Consider the following 24009-nt stretch of genomic DNA (forward strand, 5'->3'; position numbering starts at 1 on the left):
GTTGGGGCCATGATCCTAGAGGGTGAATGTAGAAGCTGTAAGGACCACATTCTGTCAGTGAAAGCAAGTCATGAAGCCGGCCCAGATTTCGGGAGTGGGGAAATGGACTCCACATCCTGATGGGGGTCGCTGTAAAGTATCAGAGCCATGCTTCTTAGTCCCCTTCTGGCCTCCTCTCAGATCTGGCCGTTACCCCAAAGCCTACACCGATCGCCTTTTCCAGACAGCAGCTCGCAGATGGGTCCCCAGGACTTCATTAGCACGGTTCTGGTTCAATTCTCCCACTTGGTATCTCTGAAGGCACCCACAAGGGTGACTTTGGAAAACCCAGAGAGAATGGACAAGGATTGGAACTGAGTCATGCAGGACAAAGAGCAGAAAGCTCAGAGCTGGTAGGATTGAGTCTGGGACCTGCTGCCTGTGATCTGAGCAGATGTTGAGAGAGGCAGAGAGAGGGGCCAGGCGCAGTGGCTCACACTTGCAAGCACGGAGACTTGTGCAACATAGTGAGACCTTGTTTCTACTAAAAATAAAAAAGTTAGCTGGGCATAGTGGTGCGCGCCTGTAGTCCCAGCTCCTTGGGAGGTTGAGGTGGTAGGATTGCTTGAGCCCAGGCAGTAAAGGCTGCAGTGAGCCATGATTGTGCCACTGCACTCCAGTCTGGGTGACAGGAAGACCCTGTCTCAAAAAAAAAAAAGAAAGAAAGAAAGAAGAAGAGAAAGCCAAAAAACAGAAGGACAGAGAGAGGAGTTGGCTCCGGGGCATAAGGCTCCTAGCAGCCAGGGTCACAGCTTCTGACACCTGGGACTGAAGGTCCCCAGGCTGCTTTGCTGGGCCAGGGCTTGTCCTAGATAAGTATATATTGGGCCCGTGTCAGGGCGTTGTTAGAGGGTGCTGAGAGCAAGGACAGATGAAGGAGTAATAATAACATTAACAATAACAGCAACAGCTAACTCATAAAGATTGCTTACTATAAGCTTTATGCCAGCCCGTGTCCTAAGCACACTACATGCATTATCTCATTTAATCCTCACACTGGACATTCAGGTAGGGGCTATAGTAGGGTGGTTAAGAGCACAACATCTAGAAGCCCACTGGGGCTCTGCCAACTACTGGCCATCTGAACTGGGGCAAGTTCCTTAACATCTTTGTTCCTTGGTTTCCTGATCTTTTTTATCTGCCACATTTGGATATTATTAATTCTAACCTCGTAGGGTGGTTAATAAGGAGTAAATGCATTATCACATGTGAAATGCTTAAAACACTGCCTGGGGCCAGGTGTAGTGATTCATGCCTGTAATCCTAGCATGTTAGGAGGCCAAGGCGGGTGGATCACTTGAGCCCAGGGGTTCGAGACCAGCCTGGGCAACATGGCAAAACCCTGTCTCTTAAAAATAATAATAGTAATAATACAAAAATTAGCCAGGTGTGATGGTGCATGCCTGTAGCCCCAGCTACTTGGGGGGAATCACTTGGAGGTCGAGGCTGCAGTGAGCTGAGATCACCCCACTGCACTCCAGCCCGGGTGACAAAAAAAAAACCTATCTCAAAACAACAACAACAACAAAATAAAACACTGCCTGGCCCATATTAGTACCTATTGTTACTACCCCTATTTTATAGATGAGGAAATAGAGGCACAGAGAGATTAGGCAGCTTGCCTAACGTCACACAGCAAGTAAAATACACAATCAAAAACCCTCCCTCCTTCTCCACCTGTGCCTGCCATCCCTTAGAGCAGAGCTCCTTGGACAGAGCAAAGCCGAGTGGTTTGACATGGGACGCCTTTGTGCTGTGCTTTAGCGGGGTGCCCTCCAGCCCTGCAGGCAGCACGCCTGCCCCGGCTTCTTGATCACCCACTGTGAGTTTAGATAAAGTGTCAGGTACCAGGGGCATTCCAAGAACAGGCGGAGCTTGCAGCCTTGCTCGGGAAGTCAAGACAGGCCACCGAAAAAGTCAGGACGCAACCCCAGAGAGCAGGGAGGCTCTGAGAGAGGGCACAGGTCTCAAGCTCTGGTGCTCAGTAGCAGAGGAAGGACGGGGTGGTGTTGTAAGAAGTCTGCTGTGAACTAGTCGAAACCAGGGCTACGTGGCAGGTTCTCATAGTGCTAAATCCACTCTTTGCATAAAATTCTGTGTGTTTTGTCCTCTTTTGATGTTAAAAATGTCCTTTTTAAGAAAGAAAAGAAAATCTGCATGACAGATTTTTTTGCTTTTGTTGTTTCACTTTTTTGTTGGCCAAATTAAAGTTGGCTACTCTACCTAGGTTGAAGTAGACATTGATGATACAGCGGAGGGCATAAGTATAGATATAGATCCCAGAGCGGAGAGCCTCAGCCACCCCTGAAGCCTTGCCACAGATACAGAGGGTCAATGCAGACCTTCAGGCAGGGCTGCCAACAGCAGACACTGCGGGCAGACAGGGCGGCCTCTTTCCAGCATCCCTTGACCTACCAAGCATGTTATAGGGAATGACTTGGAGACTGTGGCTCATCCTCCAGCCTTATCAACATCCAGTAATCCCAGAACATCTGGTCTCAGGAAACCCAGAGCCTGGTGAAGCCCAGAGAGCAGGACTCAGCAGAACAGGAAGCTCTGGCCATCTGGGTGGTGCTTGGCAGGGTTCATGCCATCACAACTCACCTATTCCCTACCTGGACCCCCGCTCCGAGTTAATGCTTCCAATCCCCTTACCCCCCTCCAACCTTAGTATTAATTAGCTTGACAAAGTCATTCCTCCCCAAAGATGACCAAGTCTTCATTCCCTTAAGGTCCCTGGGATTTGGAGATGCTGAAAGGCCTCGTATTTAACTCCTTCCCTCTCGCCTCCAGGGAAGTGACCACTATTGTCTTGGTGGGTAGGAACAGGAAATGAATGGACTCCAAGTAGAGCTGGGGAACAGTGCGTTTCTAAGCAGAGCGTGGCAGCAACAGTAACGTTTTCATCTAAACGCAAGCAACTGCTGGTACCGCAGTACATGGAGACAAGGGTATTGCTATTACTCTCGTTGTTGTCATTGTTACTGCTAATTTCCAGAGCCTAACACAGTGTCTGGCTCGTTGTAGGCACTCCAGTATGGGTAGAATGATTCATAACAGTGGGAAACTGCATAAGGACACATTTTGTGACTGCTTACCAAATGTCAAGCGCCGTGCTAAGCACTTTGCCATCAGTTCTGCTACTGTGTGATGGATACGTTTGTAGAAATCACCATGCTATGCCAAACTGTGCAGTAAAAACCAAAGGGCTTATGGGGGAAATGGAGTGGGGGCAGCAACATGCAAAAACTTCGTTAGCGACACATTAAAAAAGAAAGGAACTTAATGAAGACGATTGCACAATTTTACACATATTAAGCGGTTAAGAAATGCATAATAACTACTATAATACTTATGACACTTTGCCTTGGAAAAGGCTTCCAGTCTGCTTGCGGAAGTGGGTGTCAGAAGGGGTGCAGCTTATGAGTTACTATGAAGTGGTAGAAGGAAGGTTGTCAGAAATTTAAAAAAAAAAAAAATTGTAACACCAGGTGTGGGTGAGTAACATTTGCAGTGAGCTGAGGACCCCAGAGCCATGTGCACTTTGTGCACAACTGTGCATCCCACCTCAGCTGGGTGCCGTTTTCTGTACTGACTCCTGCTTCTTGCAGACAAAACTGTGCATAGCAAATGCAAAATCCACAGATGCTCATATCGTTCTCTAATATATCAATCTCAGTGGAACAAATGTGTGTTTGAAAACAAGCCTTACAGCGAGCTGCCTGAACTTGTATTTTCTATAAGACAGCCATCTTGGCCGCACACAGTGGCTCACGCCTATAATCCAGCATTTTGGGAGGCCGGGGCGGGTGAATCATGAGGTCAGGAGATCAAGACCATCCTGGCTAACACGGTGAAATCCTGTCTCTACTGAAAATACAAAAATTAGCCAGGCGAGGTAGCAGGCGCCTGTAGTCCCAGCTACTGGGGAGGCTGAGGCAGGAGAATGGCGTGAACCCGGGAGGCGGAGCTTGCAGTGAGCCGAGATCGCGCCACTGCACTCCAGCCTGGGCGACAGAGCGAGGCTCCATCTCAAAAAAAAAAAAAAAAAAAAGCCATTCTTATTTTGCCCGTTATACAGATGGAGTGTCTGAGGTATCATGAGGTTCCATCCCTTGTCTGGGGTCACGTGCTCAGTGAGTGATAGAACTGGGACCAGAGTAAAGGGTTGTCTGAAGCCACAGCCAAGGTTCTTAAAGACTGTGAGTCTTTGAGGCTATGATCAGCCTTTTCACAGACTGTGATCAAAGTCATCTCGCAGATGGGGAAACTGAGGACTGATGAGGCAGCACCCTGACCTCTGTCATCACCTAGGCCCGTTTCCCATTTGAAGCCTTGATTCTGACCACCCATCTCCCTCATACCTGTGTCTCCATCTCATCACAGAGCATCGTCGAGTTTGTGTGCAAGGACTTACCCTGGGAACACCGTAAATGAATATTCTGATCAGCAGGTCTAGGGTGGGGCCTAAGATTCTGCATTTCTGACCCACTCCCAGGTGGCGCGCCTGTGGCTGGTGCCCACACCTCGCTGTGAGCAGGAGGGCTGTGGAACGCCTTCCACCTCTTGCCCTGGCCCTCCCGCCCCATCTGTCAGTTCCCTGCTGGCTGAACCTGCTTCCCCAGCCAGTGGACCCCATCATCACCATCTCAACCTCCCTCTTGCCAGTGTCTTCAGCCCCCTGGCATTGGGGTCCATCTGTCACAGCTTCCTGGAAGAGCCCCAGCCTTGGGTCAGCCCAGCTTTCAACCCACCTTACTCCTTCCATAAGGCTACTGAGCCCTGCTGAAGAAAGCCAGCCACCTGTGTAGACAGCACCTGTACAAAGTCAAGGTACTGGCCGGGCGCAGTGGCTCACACCTGTAATCCCAGCACTTTGGGAGGCCAAAGCAGGTGGATCACCTGAGGTCAGGAGTTCGAGACCAGCCTGGCCAACATGGTGAAACCCCATCTCTACTAAAAATACAAAAATTAGCCGGGCATGGTGGTGTATGCCTGTAGTCCCAGCTACTCGGGAGGCTGAGGCATGAGAATCGCTTGAATCTGGGAGGCAAAGGTTGCAGTGAGCTGAGATCGTGGCATTGCACTCCAGCCTGGGCAACAGAGTGAGAGTCCGTCTCAAAAAAAAAAAAAAAAAAAAAAAAACAGCAAAAAAAAACCAAAGTCAAGCTACTGCCCTCGCCTGCGCCTTCCCGCAGTTTCCCCAGTCAGCTTACTCATCCTCCACAGCTGCTGTTTTGAACAGCCAGCCCACCGCCCCTCCCTTCACTGCTCCCTTCCCCGAGGAAGTAGGAGAATTGTAAGGAATTCATTTCTCCCACTTCCTGCCACCCTGCCTCAGTTAACTGCCCCACCAGGCCTCTCCTTCTGCCAGGGACCACACTCCACTGGGTACAGGACCCCAGACCCTCAGGAGCTGGCTGCTGGCTCCATCACTTGTCCTCTCTTTCTGCCTCTCCTTTTTTTTTTAGAGGCAGAGTCTCACTCTGTCACTCAGGCTGGAGTACAGTGATGCAATCATAGCTTACTGCAGCCTCCAACTCCTGGTCTCAAGCAATCCTCCTTCCTCAGCCTCCCAAGTAGCTGGGACTACAAGCACATGCCACTACGCCTGGCTAATTGTTTTGTTTTTTGGTAGAGATGGGTTCTTGCTGTGTTGCCCAGGCTGGTCTCAAACTCCAGGACTCGAGCCCTCCCCCTGCCTTGGCTTCCCAAAGTGATGAGATTACAGGTATGAGTCACTGCTCTCAGCCTCTACTTCTCCTAACTGTTCCCCACCCCCAATGTTTAACGTGCTCAAGTCTTACATCTTTAAAAACCAAAGTCCCTCCTACAGACCTCCCTCTGCCCCACATTCCCTTTCTTGCCAGGAACCACCTCCTCTTTTTAGCACACAACTTTGCATTCTCCACCTGTCCAGACCCCTCCTCTCCTTGCCAGCTGTGCCCACTGAAACCGTCAGGTGCCCCCTCATGCTAGCACCAGTGACACCTTTCCATGTCCCCTGGCCCCCCAGCACCATTGTACACAGTCATCCCCATCACCTCTCCACAGTCTATGGCAAAGACCGAATTGGCTTCCAACCCTTTAGCCTTGACCAACTCCAGTTCCCTCTCCAGTCTGCAGTCAGAGTGACCTTTGTACACATGTAAACCTGCCTATTTTGCACCAGGGGTTGGCAAGTATTTTCTGGTCCAGGACAGACAGTGAATGTTTGAGGGTTCACAGGCCACACAGTTTATGGCAACCTTCAACTCTGCCTGTTCAGCAGGAGAGCAGCTGCAGATGCTGCATCCACAAATGCGCATGGCTGTGTCCCAGTAAAACTATTTATGGATGCAGAAATTTGAATATCATATAATTTTCATCTGACATTAACATTACTCTTGATATTATTACATTTTGCTAAAAATGTGTGAACTCTTTCTTCCTGGTACACCTATTGTAGAGGCTGTGGCTGTAGATTTGACCCGTGACTGTAGTTTGCTAAGCTGTTTTATAGCCATGGTTAATACCCTCAACATATTTCCACTATCCTCAGGAAAAGGCCCAAACTCCTCAGCCCAGCCCACAAGGCCCGGTGGGGACTGGCCCAGCCATGAAGTCCAGCCTCCCCATTATCCCAGCCAGGCTCTTTCTCTGGCTAACACCACAGTCAATGTCTCAGGAATCTCTGTCTCTGATATCTACTTATCATGCCTGGCACTCTTCAACCATCCTTGCCTTCCCCTCAGGATCTGCACTGGACAGCATCTCCTCCTTCCCTCGCCCCCTCAGCCTCCATCAGCACCTGCACTTACCTGAGCCTTCCTGCCCTCAGGAAGGAGATAGAGAGGCCCAGCCCCCACCTCTCCCCACATGCACGCCCTCCCAAGTCCCACCCATCTCTAAGTCACCCCACAGAGTAAGCCTCAGCTGTTATGGGTTGAATTGTGTTTCCTTCAAAAATATATGTTGATGTCCTAACCCCTAGTGCCTCAGAGTGTGACCTTATTTGTAAATAAGGTCATTGCAGAGCTAATTAGTTCAGGTGAGGTCATACTAGACTAGGTAGTCCCCAAATCCAATATGATGGGGTCCTTTTAAGAAGACAGGAGAGGCCAGGCACAATGGCTCATGGCTATAATCACGGCACTTTGGGAGGCCAAAAAAAGAGGATCATTTGAGCCCAGGAGTTCAAGACCAGCCTGGAAAACATAGCGAGATCCCATCTCTATTAAGAAAGAAAAGTGAGGGAGGAGAGAAACCCAGAGAAGAGAACACTAAGTGAAGGCAGAGGCAGAGATTGGAGTGATGTGACTGCAAGCCAAGGAACACCTGGGGCCCCCAGAGCCGAAGGAAGCAGGAAGGAATCTCTCTGGGAGCCTTCATGGGGGACATGGTGCTGCTGAGCTTGACTCAGACACCTGGCAGCTAGGGCTGTGGGAGAAGAAATTTCTGTTGTTTTAAGGCACCCAGGCCATCGTGCTTTGTTACAGCAGCCCTGAGAAATGAATATGCTCCTGGAGGCCCCAGTGTCCTGCTTCCCCCAAACAAGTGAGGCCTCTCACATCAGGGAACCCCTTCACTGTGAGGGAAGAGGCTCCTCAGCCAGCACCACTGTGCATTCAGCAGGTCTTATTAGGAGGCTGCTTCTCCCAGTTTGAGAAGCCGTTGAGTCTCCCCTGCACACCTGGGAGGCTGGAGTGAGCCTGGAGAAGCGGATCCATGGGGCTGCTCTGGCTGCCCACCATGATTGGGCCACGGAGCCCCAGCCCCTTGGTTCCCTAAAGCCTGGTTTCCATGCAGCCTCTTTATCAGTTTGTTTTAATTTGGTTTCTTTCTGATCCACCTTGGCATGAAAAGAATCACAAAGAATTTCAGCCCGGTGCCAGGAGCCTGGGACAAAGGAGTCCTCCCCAACCCCGGGAGAGGGAGCTGGGTGGCAAAGCTTTCCCCCCGCGAGCCGGAGGAGCAGGGAGCGGTGAGGAAATTCTAAAGCACAATTGTAATCCAGGTGAGAGGAGATGCTCCTCTCATTTTGCTTTTCTGTTTTCTTGTTTCTTAAAAAATATATAAAATAACCACACCGCCTCCCCCAAATCTCAGCATTTCTTTTTTCCCAGCCATTTAAATTGAAACCTGAGTTTTAACTCCTTATACCCTGGACAGGGCTTGTCTTCTGCAGTTTTTCATTCCTTTCTGCTCCTAGTAATAAAACATTCTGTCTGGCTAGGTGCAGTGGCTCATGCCTATAATCCCAGCACTTTGGGAGGCTGAGGCAGATGGATCACTTGAGGCCAGGAGTTCGAGACCAGCCTGGCCAACATGGTGAAACCCCAACTCTACTAAAAAACAAAAAATACATACACACACACACACACACACACACACACACACACACAAAGATTAGCCAGGTGTGGTGGCACATGTGTCTGTAGTCCCAGCTACTCAGGAAGCTGAGGCAGGAGAATTGCTTGAACCAGGGAGGTGGAGGCTGCAGTGAGCCAAGATCATGAGCAATGGGATGAGACTCCATCTCAAAAAAAAAAAAAAGTTCTGTCCTGTGTTACTGTTCATGGTGCAGAGTTGTCCAAGGGTCTCCCTACGCTCCTCCCATCTATGCAGTGGTTCCCTCCCACGTGAACTCAGATGCAGTTCCTGCATCACGGCAAGGTCTGGGCAGCTCCCCAGAGGAATTTCTTTCTGGAGTATGAAGCAAAAACAAGCAGAGAAGACCTACCCCAGAGCAGTCCTGAGGGCCCCAGGACAGGTCAGGAGGGCAGGTATAGGGCAGGAACATGGATGGGGTCACATGGGCCTGAAAGGGAATCTCACTTTGCTGCCTCCTAGCTGGGTGACTTCAGGCCACGTGCTCAACCTCTCTGAGCCCAGGTCCCCTGGCTGTAAAATGGGAAGAGGAGTCCCTTCCCCTGCAGTTGACCTGGAAATGAACCAGATAGTGTGTGTCAAGTGTTTGACTCACAACTCAATGCTGCTATTGTGGTTGTTATTCAGGAAGGGATCCCTGTTTATTTTCTCAAGCAATAGGAGTCCCGTCCACGCAGGAGGAGTAGCCGTCTTGGGCTCCCAGCCCTGTCCTGCCCTCATCTCACCTCACTGGCTCCCTCAGCTTTCTCCTCTGCTTTCTCATCCAGTCAGACCTCTGTGGGGACCACTGGGCTGATGGATCACAGTTTAATGAAGTCCTTATCCTTGTGCATTGAGAGCAGTTAATTGACCCAGAAGGTCCCAAGGCCAACACACGCCTTCCCCCAGCCACCGCAAGCCAGGGCTGTCACCGTGATAGCAGCCCCCAGCTCGATAACACCGCCATCCTCTCATTGACCACAGCGCCAGGGGATCAATCAGAGCCTCACGAGCTTTTCTGGCAAAGCGGAGGAGGCTCGGTGGTGGCAGGCAGGCCCTGAGACATCTCCCCTTATGAAACAAACCACCCAGCAGCAGGTGCTTGTGCAAGCCTCAGGCTGTGCCTCAGCTGAACACCGCTTTCAAGCACATCTGTATCCAGCCCTGCTCAGCCCTACAAGGAACCAGAACCAATAGGAGAAAGACCTTCTTCCCCTTCCCCTTCCCCTTCCCCTTCCCCTTCCCCTTCCCCTCCCCTTCCCCCTCTCCCTCCCCCTCCCCCTCTTCTTCTTCTTCTTCTTCTTCTTCTTCTTCTTCTTCTTCTTCTTCTTCTTCTTCTTCTTCTTCTTCTTCTTCTTCTTCTTCTTCTTCTTCTTCTTCTTCTTCCTTCTTCTTCCTTCTTCTTCCTTCTTCTTCCTTCTTCCTTCTTCCTTCTTCTTCTTCCGTTTTTGAGATGGAGTCTTGCTCTGTCACGCAGGCCAGAGTACAGCGACGTGATCTTGGCTCACTGCAATCTCCACCTGCCTGGTTCAAGAGATTATCCCGCCTCAGCCCCTTGAACAGCTAGGCTTCCAGGCACATGCCACCATGCCTCACTAATTTTTGTATTTATAGTAGAGATGGGATTTCACCATGTTGGCCAGGCTGGTCTTGAATTCCTGACCGCAGGTGATCCTCCTGCCTCAGCCTCCCAAAGTGCTGGGATTACAGGCATGAGCCACCACACCCGGCCTATCTCCCGTATTCTATGGTCAGTGTATTAGTCGGGGTTCTGCAGAGAAGCAGAACCAATGGGAGAGAGACAGATGCATTAGGTTCATTATGGGACTTGGCCCATATGGTTGTGGAGGCCGGCCAAGAACACGAACTGCCGCCTGCAAGCCGGAGACCCAAGAAAGCCTGTGCTGTAATTCAGTCTGGGCCCAAAGACCTGGAAACCAAGAGCCCATGGGTGTAAATCCTAGAGTCTGAAGGCCAGGAACCAGGAGACCCACGTCCAAGGGCAGGAGAAGATGGGCGTCTCCTCCCAAGACAGCACATTCCACCTTCCTCCGCCTTTTTGTGCCATCCAAGCCCTCAGTGGATTGGATGGCTCCCTCCCGCGTTGGTGAGGGCTCCAGCTACGTCCTGCGACGGGAGAGGGTTTTCATTGCTCTGTCTCTGTCCCCTGTCTTTTTGTCTCTCTCTTTCTCTGTCTCTGTCTCCCTGTCTCGCTCTTCTTTACTCCATCTGCTGATCCAAATACTGATCTCTTCTAGAAACACCCTCACAGACACACCCAGACCATCCTTTACCAGCTGTCTGGGCAGGCGTCCCTCAGCCCAGTCAAGTGGACACCTAAAATTAACTGTCATGTCAGAGTCAGAGTTTCCTCCCTGTTCTGTCCGCTGCGCGTCCCCCCCTCCACCCTGTGGTTCCCTAGAAGGCAGGGGGTGCACACTGTGCCCGAGTCTGCCCTCCTCCGAGGGACACAGGATCCTTCCCTATCCCAGTGTCTGTCCTCTGGGAGGGCACAAGTCCAGGACCCTCCCCTGCCTTCCAAGGATTCTGGAACCCCATGCTCAGCTCGCCCGGACTTGCCTGTCCTCTCCCAGTGCCTGTTCCAGAACCGATTCCGGATCTTCCCCCAACCCTTCCCCTCCTGAGGCCGCTGCCTCCCCTTCAAATGGCAGCCCCCTAGCCCCCCAGCCAAGAGCACAGCATCCTTCACCAAGCACCATCCACAGAACACGCTGTGCCTGTCACCGACTCTCACCGAAGATGTGGGAGGGGAATTACAGCCCAGGACGGAAACCGCTTAAAATAGAAAAACAGACATTGCTGTTCCTGAGGTGTCCTGCCAGTCCTCACCGCGGGGTGCAGCTGACATCACCGTCCGCAGCCAGCCTGCTGCCACGACCCGGCCTCTGGCCGAGTCCTACACGGTGAGAGGGTGTTACCTCTCTGTCTCTGTCCCCTGTCTCTCTTTGTCTCTTTCTCTGACTCTGTTTCTCTGTGTGTGTGTCTCTCCATCTCAGCCTCCCTGTCTCTCTCTTTCTCCCTGGATCTCTCTGTCTCTCTGACTCACTCTCGCACTCACTCTCTCTCTCTCTCTCTCTCATTTTCACCCCCACTCACCCCCAGCAGATCCTTAGGGCGGCTACCAGAAGGGAAATTCAACATTACAGCCACTTGATCATACCGAACAGTTGAGCTCTGTTTGCCTCAACCCCTTCCATGCCTGAGCCTCTCCTTCCACAGTCAAAAGACCCACTAAAGGGGCTGCCCAAGCCATCCAGCTCCTTCTTCCTGGGCCTCCAGTGTACTAGACTGGCCAGCACTTAGCAACAATTTTTGATAAACATGGCCCAGATCAAAGTTTAGGCCCTGCCCGGAAATACCTCTGCCTCTGAGTGAAGCAGGAGGCGGTAGACAGCCAAACTGCCCTCTTCATACCCCAGGAATGAGAGACCCCAAGCCATCGGATACATATCCCCTTGAGGTTCATGCTGTCAATGTGCTAGACTGTCCTGGCATTCTAAGTACTTAGCTGTGTGGCCTGGGGTAAGTTACTTTATCTCTCTGGGCCCCATTTTTCTCATCTGTGAACCGAGGTTTATAGTAGCACTGCCTCTGCAGTATTGTGAGGATCAGATGAGGGGATACGTTAAAGTCCTAGAGGGAGAGGAGCAGAAAAAAAATAACTATTGGGTACTAGGCTTAATACCTGGGTGATGATAAATAAAACTTAGGTCAGGTACAGTGGCTCAAGCTTGTAATCCCAGCCCTTTGGAAGGCCAAGGGAGCTGGATCACCTGAGGTCAGGAATTCAAGATCAGCCTGGCCAACATGGAAAAACCCTGTCTTTACTAAAAATACTAAAAATTAGCCAGGCATGGTGGCAGGTGCCTATAATCCCAGCTACTTGGGAGGCTGAGGCAGGAGAATCGCTTGAACCCAGGAGACGGAGGTTGCAGTGAGCCAAGATTGCGCCATTGCACTCCAGCCTGGGCGACGCAGCAAGACTCTGTCTCAAAAATAAATAAATAAAAATAAAACCTTAAAAAATAAAATAAAATTACAGCAAGGTGATTAAAAAATATAAAGTCCTTAGAACAGTGACATTTATTATAATAATAATAGTTATTAGGTTAATTGTATAAGGGTATATTGTTCTTATTTATTACCTGGTACATGTCATTTGCCCTTTTGATCACCCTGGACAGAGTTTTGCCTGATTTCCTGAAGAAACTTTGCTAAAGCAAACCCACAAACATAGAGTCAGTCCTTTTTTAGAAGGCCACAGTCCAGTGGCCAGGTCCTCGAGTACTACCTAAGTCTTCCTTCCCCAGTGTGTGCTCACAGGTGTCTGAGGACACACACCAAACACACACACACACACACACACACACACGGACATGCACACGCTCAGCACTTGCTGCCTGTCCTGCCTACTGCCCAAAAGTCCATGGGGAGAGGGAAGGATATCTGGGTTCTCAAGCTCCGTGGCTCACTGCTGTCCCTGGAACTTGTGTTGGCCTCAGACATCTGGGGTGACACCTGCAGGCAGGAGGCACACAGGGTCCCCTGACCCCCTGTGGACATGGTGACCCACCTGCCTTCTCTACCTGAGCACAGTTCACTTGAGGAGAGGAGGCGTTGTCTGAACATGTGTGTGCACAGTCATGTATGAGTTTGCAGGGAGGTGGATTGCATGAGTTTGCATGTGTGTGCGTAGCACGGCATGCATGAATGTGCATTGTACCGTGGGTGGGTATGCATAAGTGTGCTCCATGTATGTGCACAAGTGTGCACATGTGCACTCACACACACCCCCTTCCTCCACGAGAGCATCACCGCGTGCATCTCCAGGCGTCTGATTTATTAACGAGGACAATACAAGGAGAGTGTGCCTATTATTTCTGGTGTCCGCATCAGCTCCTGACAGCTTCGTGGAATTGAAATATCTTATTTAATACGAGTAAGAATCATTTTAAATATCAACTGTGACACTCAAGGACTCGAACCAAAAAGGGCATCGTGTGTTTCCTCGTGTGCTGGAGAAGATGCCACATTTGTTAGGCAGTTATCTTCCCCCCTGCTCCTCTCTTGTCTCTAAAAATCCAATTATCTGTCCTGGTTCTTCCTCCCACTATTGTCTTGCACCCTCCACCCTGAGCTCATCTCTTCATCTTCGAAGAGTGGACTGAGCCACAGGGTCCTGCCAGATTAAAATCAGGACAATCTGTGATGGGGATGAGGAGAACGGGTGTGGATTCTTGGCGTATCTTCCTTCACTGCCCTCTTTCTGCCCCCAGCCCCAAGCCCAGCCCCTGAGGTGCTCTCTCCACCGCCTGCTCCTTTTGACCACTGAACTGGGAGAAAGCAAATCTTCCTCCACCCAGAAGATTCCTCAATACTCTGCAGCTGTCAAAAAGCCCGAGGAAGCTCCATGCACAGCTATGGCAAGATTTTTGATACATTGTCACTTGCACAAAGCAAGGAGCAGAACAGTGCGTACAGGAGCCATGTCTCCTGTTTATAATGGGGAGGGATTCTAAATGCGTATTTGCTTGCATTTGCATAAAAAAGTTCTGAAAAGATAGGAAACTAATGACAGTCATTTCCTACCTGTGTGTGTTGGGGATCAGGATGACAGGGCAGCTGGGGGACAAGGGTGGGAGAGCTGTTTTGCTGTGTGCTTTTTCTTTTCTTTGAATTTTGAATTGTGAATATATTTCCTATAATAAGTAAATAAAGAGCGGTCCTTTGAAAGGACCTAGGGCTGGGTGAATCCAGGTGTGCACTAGCTCCCAGAGGCCACACCCCTGCAGCTCTTCCTCGTTGAATAGAAAGTGAGGTTGCAGGTCCCCCAGCCACAGTCACTGTTCCTCATCCCTGGAGGAGACAGATTCCTGCTCTTCCACATGGAGGTGACTGGGAGGTTGGGGGTCAGAAGCCGAGGAATGTGCCCGGCAGGGGACACCATGCTCCCCTAGTGCTTGGCTGAAGCCCCTAGAGGATCCCCACACTAGGGGGAAGACCCTGCCTCACCCTCTTAATCCTCCTCTCTGAGCCTCCCTGCCAATGGCTCTTACATTTACCCCCTCACTTGGCAAGCATTTGTGCAGGCATTTGTATCCACGGCCTCTCTGGATGCTCACATCAAAGTTGGCCATCATTATTCCCATTTTACAGATAGGGAAACTGAGGCTTGCAAGGTCCCATAACTTGCCTGGGCCATACATCTAAGAAAGAACAGAAGTGAAAGTCAAGTGTAAGTCCCCCTGATGTGGAAATCCTGGTGCCTTCTCCAACGCTGCACTTCCTTTTGAGTGGACCGGGTGTGGACCCTTCAGCTCCGGCCCTGCTGCTCCTCCAGGAGCCATTTCATTCATCCCCCGCCCCCCGGGTGACCTGGATGGGGCTGGACTCAGCCAGTTTCTTGCTGGGTTGGCAGCTACGGGTGAGTGGGGCAGGCAGAGCTGCGGGCTGAGTGTGTCTTGGTGGCCCAGGAGGGAACGCGATGGGGATAATGAGTGCTGTTACTGTCATTATCGGAGATGCTTACAGTGCGCTGGACTCGCAAACCGAGAAGCTGGCCAAATGCCTCTTCCACCCGCCTGGGAGGCAGGGAGACGAGAGCTGCAATTTGGGTGGAGTGAAGTGGGTTTCCCTGGTAGGAAAGGCAGTGGGCGGAACTGTTACTTTAAATAATGTTGCCTACAAGCCAGAAATAGGTCTCCCAGGCAGGGAGCACTAAAGAGACAGCCCAAAGAGACGGAGGCGGAGGAGTGGGAGAGAGGCTGCACCCGCACTGCTGGGGCAGGGAGTACCTGCCCTCAACCGCAGAGGGGGACAGAGAGCAGCCTGGGGGAGGGGAGGGGCCAGCAGCCCATGGGCCTTCCTTGTGGCCCTAATTAGGCCGTAACTGGGACCTGGGGATTCCTGGCTGAAGCAAATAGACATAGTCCTTGATACTTGAAAGGCTGAGGCAGTAGGATCGCTTAAGCCCACGAGTTTGAAGTTACAGTGAGCTAGGATCTCGCCATTGCACTGCAGCCTGGGTGACAAAATGAGACCCTGTCTCTAAAAAATAAAAATAATAAAATAAAAAAGAAATAGGCTTTTATTAAAGTTTAAATTTCACCACGCTTCACTGACATCAGCAAACAAATCCAGATCCAATGAGCCCCTGGCGCCTTTTTTATAGTGTATGCTTAAATTATGTGTACAACGTGCATCTTTTTATTTTATTTTTAAAATAAAAGCAATATATGCATACGATAAAGAAAAGTCTGATGGCATTGAAAGACATAAAATCAAAAAATAGAAGAATCCCCCCCCGCCCCATCCCGGATAACTCTCCCAAAAGAGAGAGAACACATTCTGGAGTATCCATCTTGAAAAAATTTTATGCCTATCCCAGTGTGTTTGTGTAGTTATAAGTGTGTGTGTTTGTGCTTGTGTATTGGTATACACACATACTCAGAAATAAATATATATATATATATATATATACTATTTCAATTTACCCAAATGGCCTTATAGCAAATAGCATCATGTCGTCACACTTTTCTATACTTTCTCTTGCATTTTTGCAGCAAACTTAAATTATTATTATTGTTATTATTTTCAGATGGAGTCGTTGTCGCCCAGGCTGGAGTGCAGTGGTGCAATCTCAGCTCACTGCAACCTCCGCCTCCTGGGTTCAAGCGATTCTCCTGCCTCAACATCCCAAATAGCTGGGACTACAGGCGTTCACCACCACACCTGGCTAATTTTTGTATATTTAGTAGAAACGGGGTTTCGCCATGCTGGCCATGCTGGTCTTGAACTCCAAGTGATCTGCCCATCTCCGCCTCCCAAAGTGCAGGGATTTTTATTAGACCAGTGTGTATGATGTCAAACATTAAGGGTTTGGTAGCCTGTATAATGAACAGCAACTGATAAGAATATATTATCATTCTTGTCCCTAACAGTCAACTATGAGATTGTTTAGCATCTTGCTATCGCGTGCTTTTATTCACAAACCTTCCCCTCCTCCCCAGCTCTTTCTTTCCATCCTTTGTATGTCTTGGACACCTTCCTACCTCCTCTCATACATGTGTTCATTCTGTGGCTGCCGCATCATTTATTGATCCAATTCCATTTTGATGGACATTTAGTTTGCTTCCAGCTTTTGTTTGTTTGTCTCTGCAATGGCAAGCAAATGCTACAGTGAACATCCTTGCACATATTTTTTTTGTCACATAGTTGCTAGTGCATCTAAAAGGCCAGCTCCCCGGGCTGGGAGTGGTGGCTCACGCCTGTAATCCCAACACTTTGAGAGGCGGAGGTGGGTGGATCACCTGAGGTCAGGAGTTCGAGACCAGCCTGGCCAACATGGTAAAACCCCATCTCTACTAAAAATACAAAAATTAGCCAGGTGTGGTGGCAGGTGCCTATAATCCCAGCTACTAGGGAGGCTGAGGCAGGAGAATTGCTTGAAGCTGGTCGGTGGAGGCTGCAGTGAGCCAAGATCATGCCACTGCACTTCAGCCTGGGCAAAAGAGTGAGACTTTGTCTCAAAAAAATAGAAATAAATAAATAAAAGGCCAGCTCCCAGGAGCACAACCTGTGAGTCAAAGAGCTGGCATATTCTAATTTTCATAGACTTTTTCCCAAAGGCTGGGCCAATTTCCAGTACCACCAACAGTCCTGTGGGTATACCTTCCCCTCCTCCCCACTCCTGCCAACCCTGGGTTTGACCACACCTGAAAATCTTGGACGATCTGTTAGGCAAACATGGTCTTGTCGTCTTGATTTGAATTTCTTTCACTATGAAGGAAGTCAAGCATCTTTTCATGAGTTTATCAGCCATTTCTTTTTCTCTTCCTCTCTCTGGTGCTTTTTAATAACATCTGATTCCATTTCCAAAGGCAGAGAGCTTCTCCAGCCCATCTCTTCTTCCATCTCCCCTCTAGGGTCACCCCATCACTTTAGAGACCCAGACGGTTCCCCCACAGTGGCCTCCCCTCACCTCAGGAGAGATGGGAAGCAAGCAGGAGAGAGGGCTGAGGGTGGATTTGAAAATGAGGTGAAAGGAGGAAGAGAGATTTGCCAGAGCTTGGGCACTGTTGTCTCCCCGCCATCACACTGCGCACAGTAGCAAGAGACAGATAAGAGCTGCAGCCGGTGGCAGAGATAAGGGGCTTGGACAGCCAGAAGGTTCTGGAAAATGCTTCAGAGCCGGAGCGAACTTGGCACACGGCCAGTTGTGAGTCAGGCCTGCACGGACCCAGGATGGAGGGTGGGGCCCTTGGGATGTGACCTCAGCTTCACAGCCAGGCTTGGAGTCTGAAAGGCTCCGTGGGACTTTGCCTCTTACAGTGTGTGAAACTTACAGGTTACTGACAAGGTATTTCTGAGCCTCAACTTCTCCACCTCTAGAAGGAAGGTGCTATTAGGGTTAGTGTGGAGATTAAGTCATAGGCTCTCACATGCTGACCGATGACAGTTTGCAACTGCCCTCATAAAAGTCAGGCTAGGGTAGTGGGCTTTGTGTAAAATTTAAGTTTAAAAATCTGTTAAAAATTGGCTGGGTGCGGTAGCTCACGCTTGTAATCCTAGCACTTTGGGAGGCAGAGGGGGGAGGCTCACTTGAGCCCAGGAAATCAAGATCAGCCGGAGAAACATAGAAAACCCCCATCTCTTTTTTTAAAAAGCTTTTTTTAATATAAAGGAGGAAAAAAGTTTTTTAAATGACTTTATGCTGAGATGAGGGGTTTTTGTCATCTCAGAAATGTCCTTTTTAAACTAAATGCTAACCATTTCTGTTGATTTTTCTCTTCCTGGCACTTTTTAATATTATCCCTTTTTAAATGTTTTTGTTGTTGTTGCCTGATTATTTGTCTGTTTGCCTTCTGGTTGGTTTGTTTTAATAATCTTGGCAAAGCAAGAAGTTCACCGTCTCATGTTGGTCTCACTTTTTTAAGTGTCACTGGTTCATGATATTCAATAGGCTGGGAACTGCTGTGTGAAATGAAGAAATGTATGATAAGTACTTAATACAGTGTCTGATGCAGAGATGGTGCTCCGGAAGGGGTGGTGGTTGTTTCATTCTTGGGAAGATGATGATGATGACAGGCCCTAGCCAGATCTCATCTATTAATAAAACAAAACTGGCATCTCCTGGGAATAAGGCTGCTGCATCCCAGGGTTGGCACACCTAGAGATACCCTAGAGGCAAGCGTCAAGGAACTTGTCCACCACGTCAGCTGGGCAAACCCTAGAATACCCACGAATTGGGGAGAGACATCCTAGGACATTCCTTCTTCCTCTGAGGGTCCTGTGAGACCATTGCCTAGGGATGGTAAAGGTGACCACCAAGGGTGAACCAGGGGAACTAGCCCCTGGTCCCCAGTCCCCTCCATGCACTCCTGTCCCACTGTCAGAAGCTCCTCTCACTGACCTGCCTCCTCCTTGCCTCTCAGCCAGGTGAGTGCACATACATCTGCTCCCAACTGCCTGCCCGCCAGTGCCAGAGTCTGCTGCTCTGTGGGTAACAAGTGTTTCTGGAGCGGGCTTTCAAGGGGCCAGCCTGGAGTCCCACATCCTGTCCCCAGAGCCCACAGAACACTGGCCTGTCTTGTTCAGAAGGCTCTGCCCAACCCTGCCAGCCCAAAAGCAGCAGTGGAGCTATATTATTAGTCCGTTTTCATGCTGCTGATAAAGACATACCTGAGACTGGGCAATTTACAAAAGAAAGAGTTTAATGGACTCACAGTTCCATGTGGCTGGGGAGCCCTTACAATCATGGCAGAAGGCAAGGAGGAGCAAGTCACATCTTACATGGATGGCAGCAGGCAAAGAGAGAGGACTTGTGCGGGGAAGCTCCCCCTCATAAAACCATCAGATCATGAGACTTATTCACTATCAGGAGAACAACATGGAAAGACCCACTCCCATGATTCAATTATCTCCCACCGGGTTCCTCCCACAACACTTGGGAATTATGGAAGCTACAAGATGAGATTTGGGTGGGGACACAGAGCCAAACCATATCAGGGGCTGTCTGTAATTTTAAGGAAGGAATGATACTGAGCATTTGGGAAAACATGTAAATTTCCCTGTCTCTGTCACCTCCATCCATTTCAACTAATATTTATAGCACAGTCCTGTGCAAGGACAAAAAAAAAAAAAAAATAGCCCCACCTTTGTCAGTCATGTGAGTCACAGGTGAGGGAGACAAGCTGCTTCCAATAGAGCTGACACAGCCCTAGGATCAGGGTCAAGGATTTTGGTGCAGCACCTTCTGTGCTTGGAGAAGTGCAGGCTAATTCCCAGGCAACTGAGTAAAGGCCTCATTGGCTTTAGGAGGAACGCTCCTATTTATTGATAAAGACCTTTGTGTGATCCTATGACATGGCCAGAGAGTCAAGAGTTCCCTGGTACTCTTATTCCAAAAGAGTGTGACCTGGCAACCTCTGACCTCTGAGCCCAGTCTGACCTCTGTACCCCTGCAGCTGCCTGACTTGCTCACTGGCTGTCTCATCTGTCCGTAGATACATGATCACCAGCCTGGACCGCACCCACGCTGGCTTCTACCGTTGCATCGTGCGGAACCGAATGGGCGCCCTGCTGCAGCGGCAAACCGAGGTCCAGGTGGCCTGTGAGTACAATGGGGACCCGGGGGCAGGGGGGAGCTGTGCTGCCAGGGTGGCACCCACCAGCCACATCCTGGGCAGAGCCAGATCCCATCATGGTCATCAATACCCAGAGTGCCCACAGTGCCCCTTCCAGCCAGCGACCTCATTTTACGGTTGGTAGAACCAAGGCCCAGAGAGGTAGCAGGCCCTCTCCAAGGTCATGCAACTGTAAGTATCATGCAAATCTGCTGACCCTGGTGACCCCACAACATGTCCTGAGCGCCAAGAGCTCCCTGGTGCTTTTCATTCATTTTAGACAAGGGTGGCTGCGTCTGTGTCCTTTAAAGGGTACCAGCTGATTTGTGTTTCAAAAAAGGGCCTTGCACCTGCTTCAAGTGTCTCCTCTGTCGTCCACCTCACACCTGGGAAGGGGCATCTTCAGAATGGCCACTCTGAGCCTCTCCAGCTACAACCCTCTTCTCAGCAGACTTCCCAGGGCCTCCATGACTTTTGTTTTGTTTTTGTTTTTGTTTCGAGATGGAGTCTCGCTCTGTCATCCAGACTGGAGTGCAGTGGTGCAATCTTGGCTCACTGATTGAGCCAATCTTGGCTCCACGTTCAAGCGATTCTCCTGCTTCAGCCTCCCAAGTAGCTGGGATTACAGGCATGTGCCACCACAGTCAGCTAATTTTTTGTATTTTTGGTAGAGATAGGATTTCACCATGTTGGCCAGGCTGGTCTCCAACTCCTGACCTCAAGTGATCTGCCCACCTCAGCCTCCCAAAGTGCTGGGATTACAGGTGTGAGCCACCATGCCCAGTATGACTTTTATTTTCCATCCTCCAACTTGCTCAATCCTGGCGCGATAACAGCCTGGGAGTCCCTGTGATCTTCCAGGGGTGCTGGGAGGTGCCTCATGGTGAGTGCTGAAACTCCAAGAGGAAGGGGAGAGTGAGGAATGAATCAGGGTTCACAGAAAGGCTGGGGGGCAGAGAGTGAAGTAGGAGGCCCTCACCAAGCCTTTGTGCATAATGGCCTTCTCCCCAGTGCCGCCAATTCTAGAGGATCTCCCTCCGATAAGGAAGGGAAGACAGCTTCAGAAGAACCCCAGGGCATCTCAGGGGCCAGGGTCCTAGAGCACCAACCAACACTCTTCCCCCAGGACCCAGTGTCCCCTTCCCAGCCCTGTCCCCGCTTCCTCAAATATCTGCTGTCTTCTAGAAATGAGGCTCATTATGGGCTGTTTCATTCTGGGTTTTCCTAGGAGGAGAATTGGTACTGTGGGACATGAGAGGGTGGCAATCCTTAGAGAGGCCTGAATTTTTTTTAAGGTACCCTCTCATCTGGAGCACATGGGGGCATGCTTCTAAATTAGCACAGGAGAGAGCTTGCTACTTAAAGAGAAGTGCAGGAGAGAAATCTAAAAGAAAATCTCAAGTGAGGCAAAGAGTGTTTATGATAATTACGGAAAACAACCGTAATCAAAAGTGGAGGATGGATTGTCCCCATAAATCAGCACTAACGGCAACTCAGCTTACTCCAAGGAGCAGAAAAAGCCCTGAATTAAAGTGACGGATCTCAGGCAGCTGTCAGCCGGCTGGAGGGCTCTCTGGGAGCTTCGCTTAGTCAGTGCTGAGAGTCCAGGGGGCAGGGAGAAGCTGTGGCTGAGGCTCCAGAGACTGCATGTGTGTGTGCATGAGTGTGTGCCAATGTGTATGCATGGGTATTGTGCAAATGTCTGTGTCCGGGTTGGTTGGCCTTTTTGTTCACATGTGTCTGGGAAAGAATGAGTGTGTATATGTGCAGGTGTGTGCACAAGGATATTTGTGTGTGTGTGTGTGTTTGCATGCATGCATGCATGGGTGCTTGGGTATATGTTTCTGTTGCCAGTCTGCCTCTCACCTGTGTATTTGAGAGAACATGTGTGTTGTAAGCATGAGTGTGAGTGGGTGCAAATGTATACCCTTGCATTGCATGTATCCATGTGTGTGCATTCGAGTATGTGCAAGTGTGTGCACGTACACGTTATTGGTTATCTGTGCAGATGTGCGTGTCTGGAGTAACCTGCCTCTTGGTTTACCTGTGTGTGGGCCAGAACCTGTGCGTGTGTGTGCGTGCACAGTTGCAGATGCCATCCAGGATGCCATTTAGTCCAGGCCGTGGGGTGGGGGTAGGCGGTAAGTTCCAAGCCCTTGGCTCATAGGAGACAGTAGAAACGTTCTGGAGTTGAGAGCCCCTGAGATGAAATGACACAGCCTCCCCGGGGTTGGCTCTGCCAATCAAAGAGAGAAAGGAAGGGAGGTCAGGGTTTCTGTGGCTGAAATGCTTCTTTCCTTGGCTGTGATAGGAATCCCTGAGCCCAGACTCAGCTCCTTGACCCCCCTCCTTACGCAAACTCCTTCCCACATACGCACAAACCCAGTGTGGGGGGAACTCCCTCCACACCAGGCCAGACACATGTGTGGTCCCTTCCCCTGGACCCACAGGTGTCCTTCTGCCTTCACACTGGGAGACGGGTGTGACCAGGCCCATCTGCAGGGTGAGCAAGCAGGGAGCACTGATCGCAGGCAAAGGTCCTGGCATTTCGTGAGTGCTGCAGAGAAGGGCTCAGACAGACCTGGGCCCTGCCCTCTGGGCACTTCCAGGCCATGAGAAGCAGATGGAAGGGGACTTGTGCTGCCTGACACCCTGACACCTGCCTGACACTTCTGCCCAGGCACAGACCCTGGGGATGGGGGTACCCTGAGCTTCCCCTTCCCCACACTGCAGGTTCAAAGGGCCCTGGACCACACTGGGTGATGCTGGCAGTGATGACCCTCAGTGGCAGTGACATATGGGGACCTCACTCAAGAGGGAGCTTCTGAGATCCAGGGAGTTGCTGAGCTCCAGGGCGACAGTGAAAGGGCTTTGCAGGTAGTGCCTTACAGTGTTGGCAGGCTGGAGGCTCATCACCATGACAGGCAGTTTGGCTTAATAAAAAGAGTGGACTGGCCAGGTGCGGTGGCTCACACCTGTAATCCCGGCACTTTGGGAGGCCAAGGCAGGCGAATCACAAGGTCAGGAGTTCGAGACCAGCCTGGCCAAAATGGCGAAACCCCGTCTCTACTAAGAATACAGAAATTAGCCGGGCATGGTGGCGTGTGCCTGTAATCCCGGCTACTCAGGAGGCTGAAGCGGGAGAATCGCATGAACCCAGAAGGGAGAGGTTGCCGTGAGCCAAGATCACACCACTGCACTCCAGCCTGGGTGAAAGAGGGAGACTCCATTTCAAAAATAAAAAATAAAAATAAGGCCAGGCACAGTGGCTCACGCCTGTAATCCTAGGACTTTGGGAGGCCGAGGCAGGCAAATCACAAGGTCAGGAGATTGAGACCATCCTGGCTAACATGGTGAAACCCCGTTTCTACTAAAAATACCAAAAAACAAAAACAAAAAAACAAAAAATTAGCTGGGCATGCTGGCATGTGCCTGTAGTCCCAGTTACTTAGGAGGCTGAGGCAGGAGAATTGCTTGAACCTGGGAGGTAGAGGTTGCAGTGAACTGAGATTGTACCACTGCACTCCAGCCTGGGTGGCAGAATGAGACTCCATCTCAAAAATAAATAAATAAAATAAAATAAATAAAAAGGGTGGACTTTGGAGTCAGACAGATCACATTCACATCCTTGCTCTGTCCTGGATTGCTGTGTGACCCCAGGGAAGTGGCTGGACCTCTCTGAGCCTCACCCCAGCTCAGGTTCTTCATCCATAAAATGTATTACTAATATCAACCTCCTAGGCTCATTGGAAGGATTTATTGAGCTCATATGTGCCAAAGCGCCTAGCCAGCTCCCACACGGTGCACCCTGAGTCAGTGGGAGCGACTGCTGCAGTTAATAATCTATATTATCACTTTAAGGAAGTAGAGAAGCCGCCACAGAGCAGAATAGCCTTCAGCAAATGCTGTCCCAGCAAAATGCAGCACCTTCCCTGGTGCCATCCTGCCAGCCAGGCCCTGCCCCCTCCACTACCTC

The 24009-nt window shown here is 50.3% G+C and overlaps 1 protein-coding gene across 2 annotated transcripts in view; it reads left to right on the forward strand.

Annotated features, from left to right (window-relative positions):
• The window catches only part of SDK2 (sidekick cell adhesion molecule 2), a 312130-nt gene that overhangs the window by 149732 nt on the left and 138389 nt on the right, over nt 1–24009 (forward strand). For both annotated transcript variants that reach the window (XM_050765734.1, XM_050765735.1), the window contains exon 3: nt 19914–20020. In XM_050765734.1, the coding sequence (XP_050621691.1) occupies nt 19914–20020 (107 nt within the window). The remainder of the gene's footprint in view (nt 1–19913; nt 20021–24009) is intronic.

Source organism: Macaca thibetana, chromosome 16 (genome assembly GCF_024542745.1).
Source record: "Macaca thibetana thibetana isolate TM-01 chromosome 16, ASM2454274v1, whole genome shotgun sequence".
NCBI lineage: Eukaryota > Metazoa > Chordata > Mammalia > Primates > Cercopithecidae > Macaca > Macaca thibetana.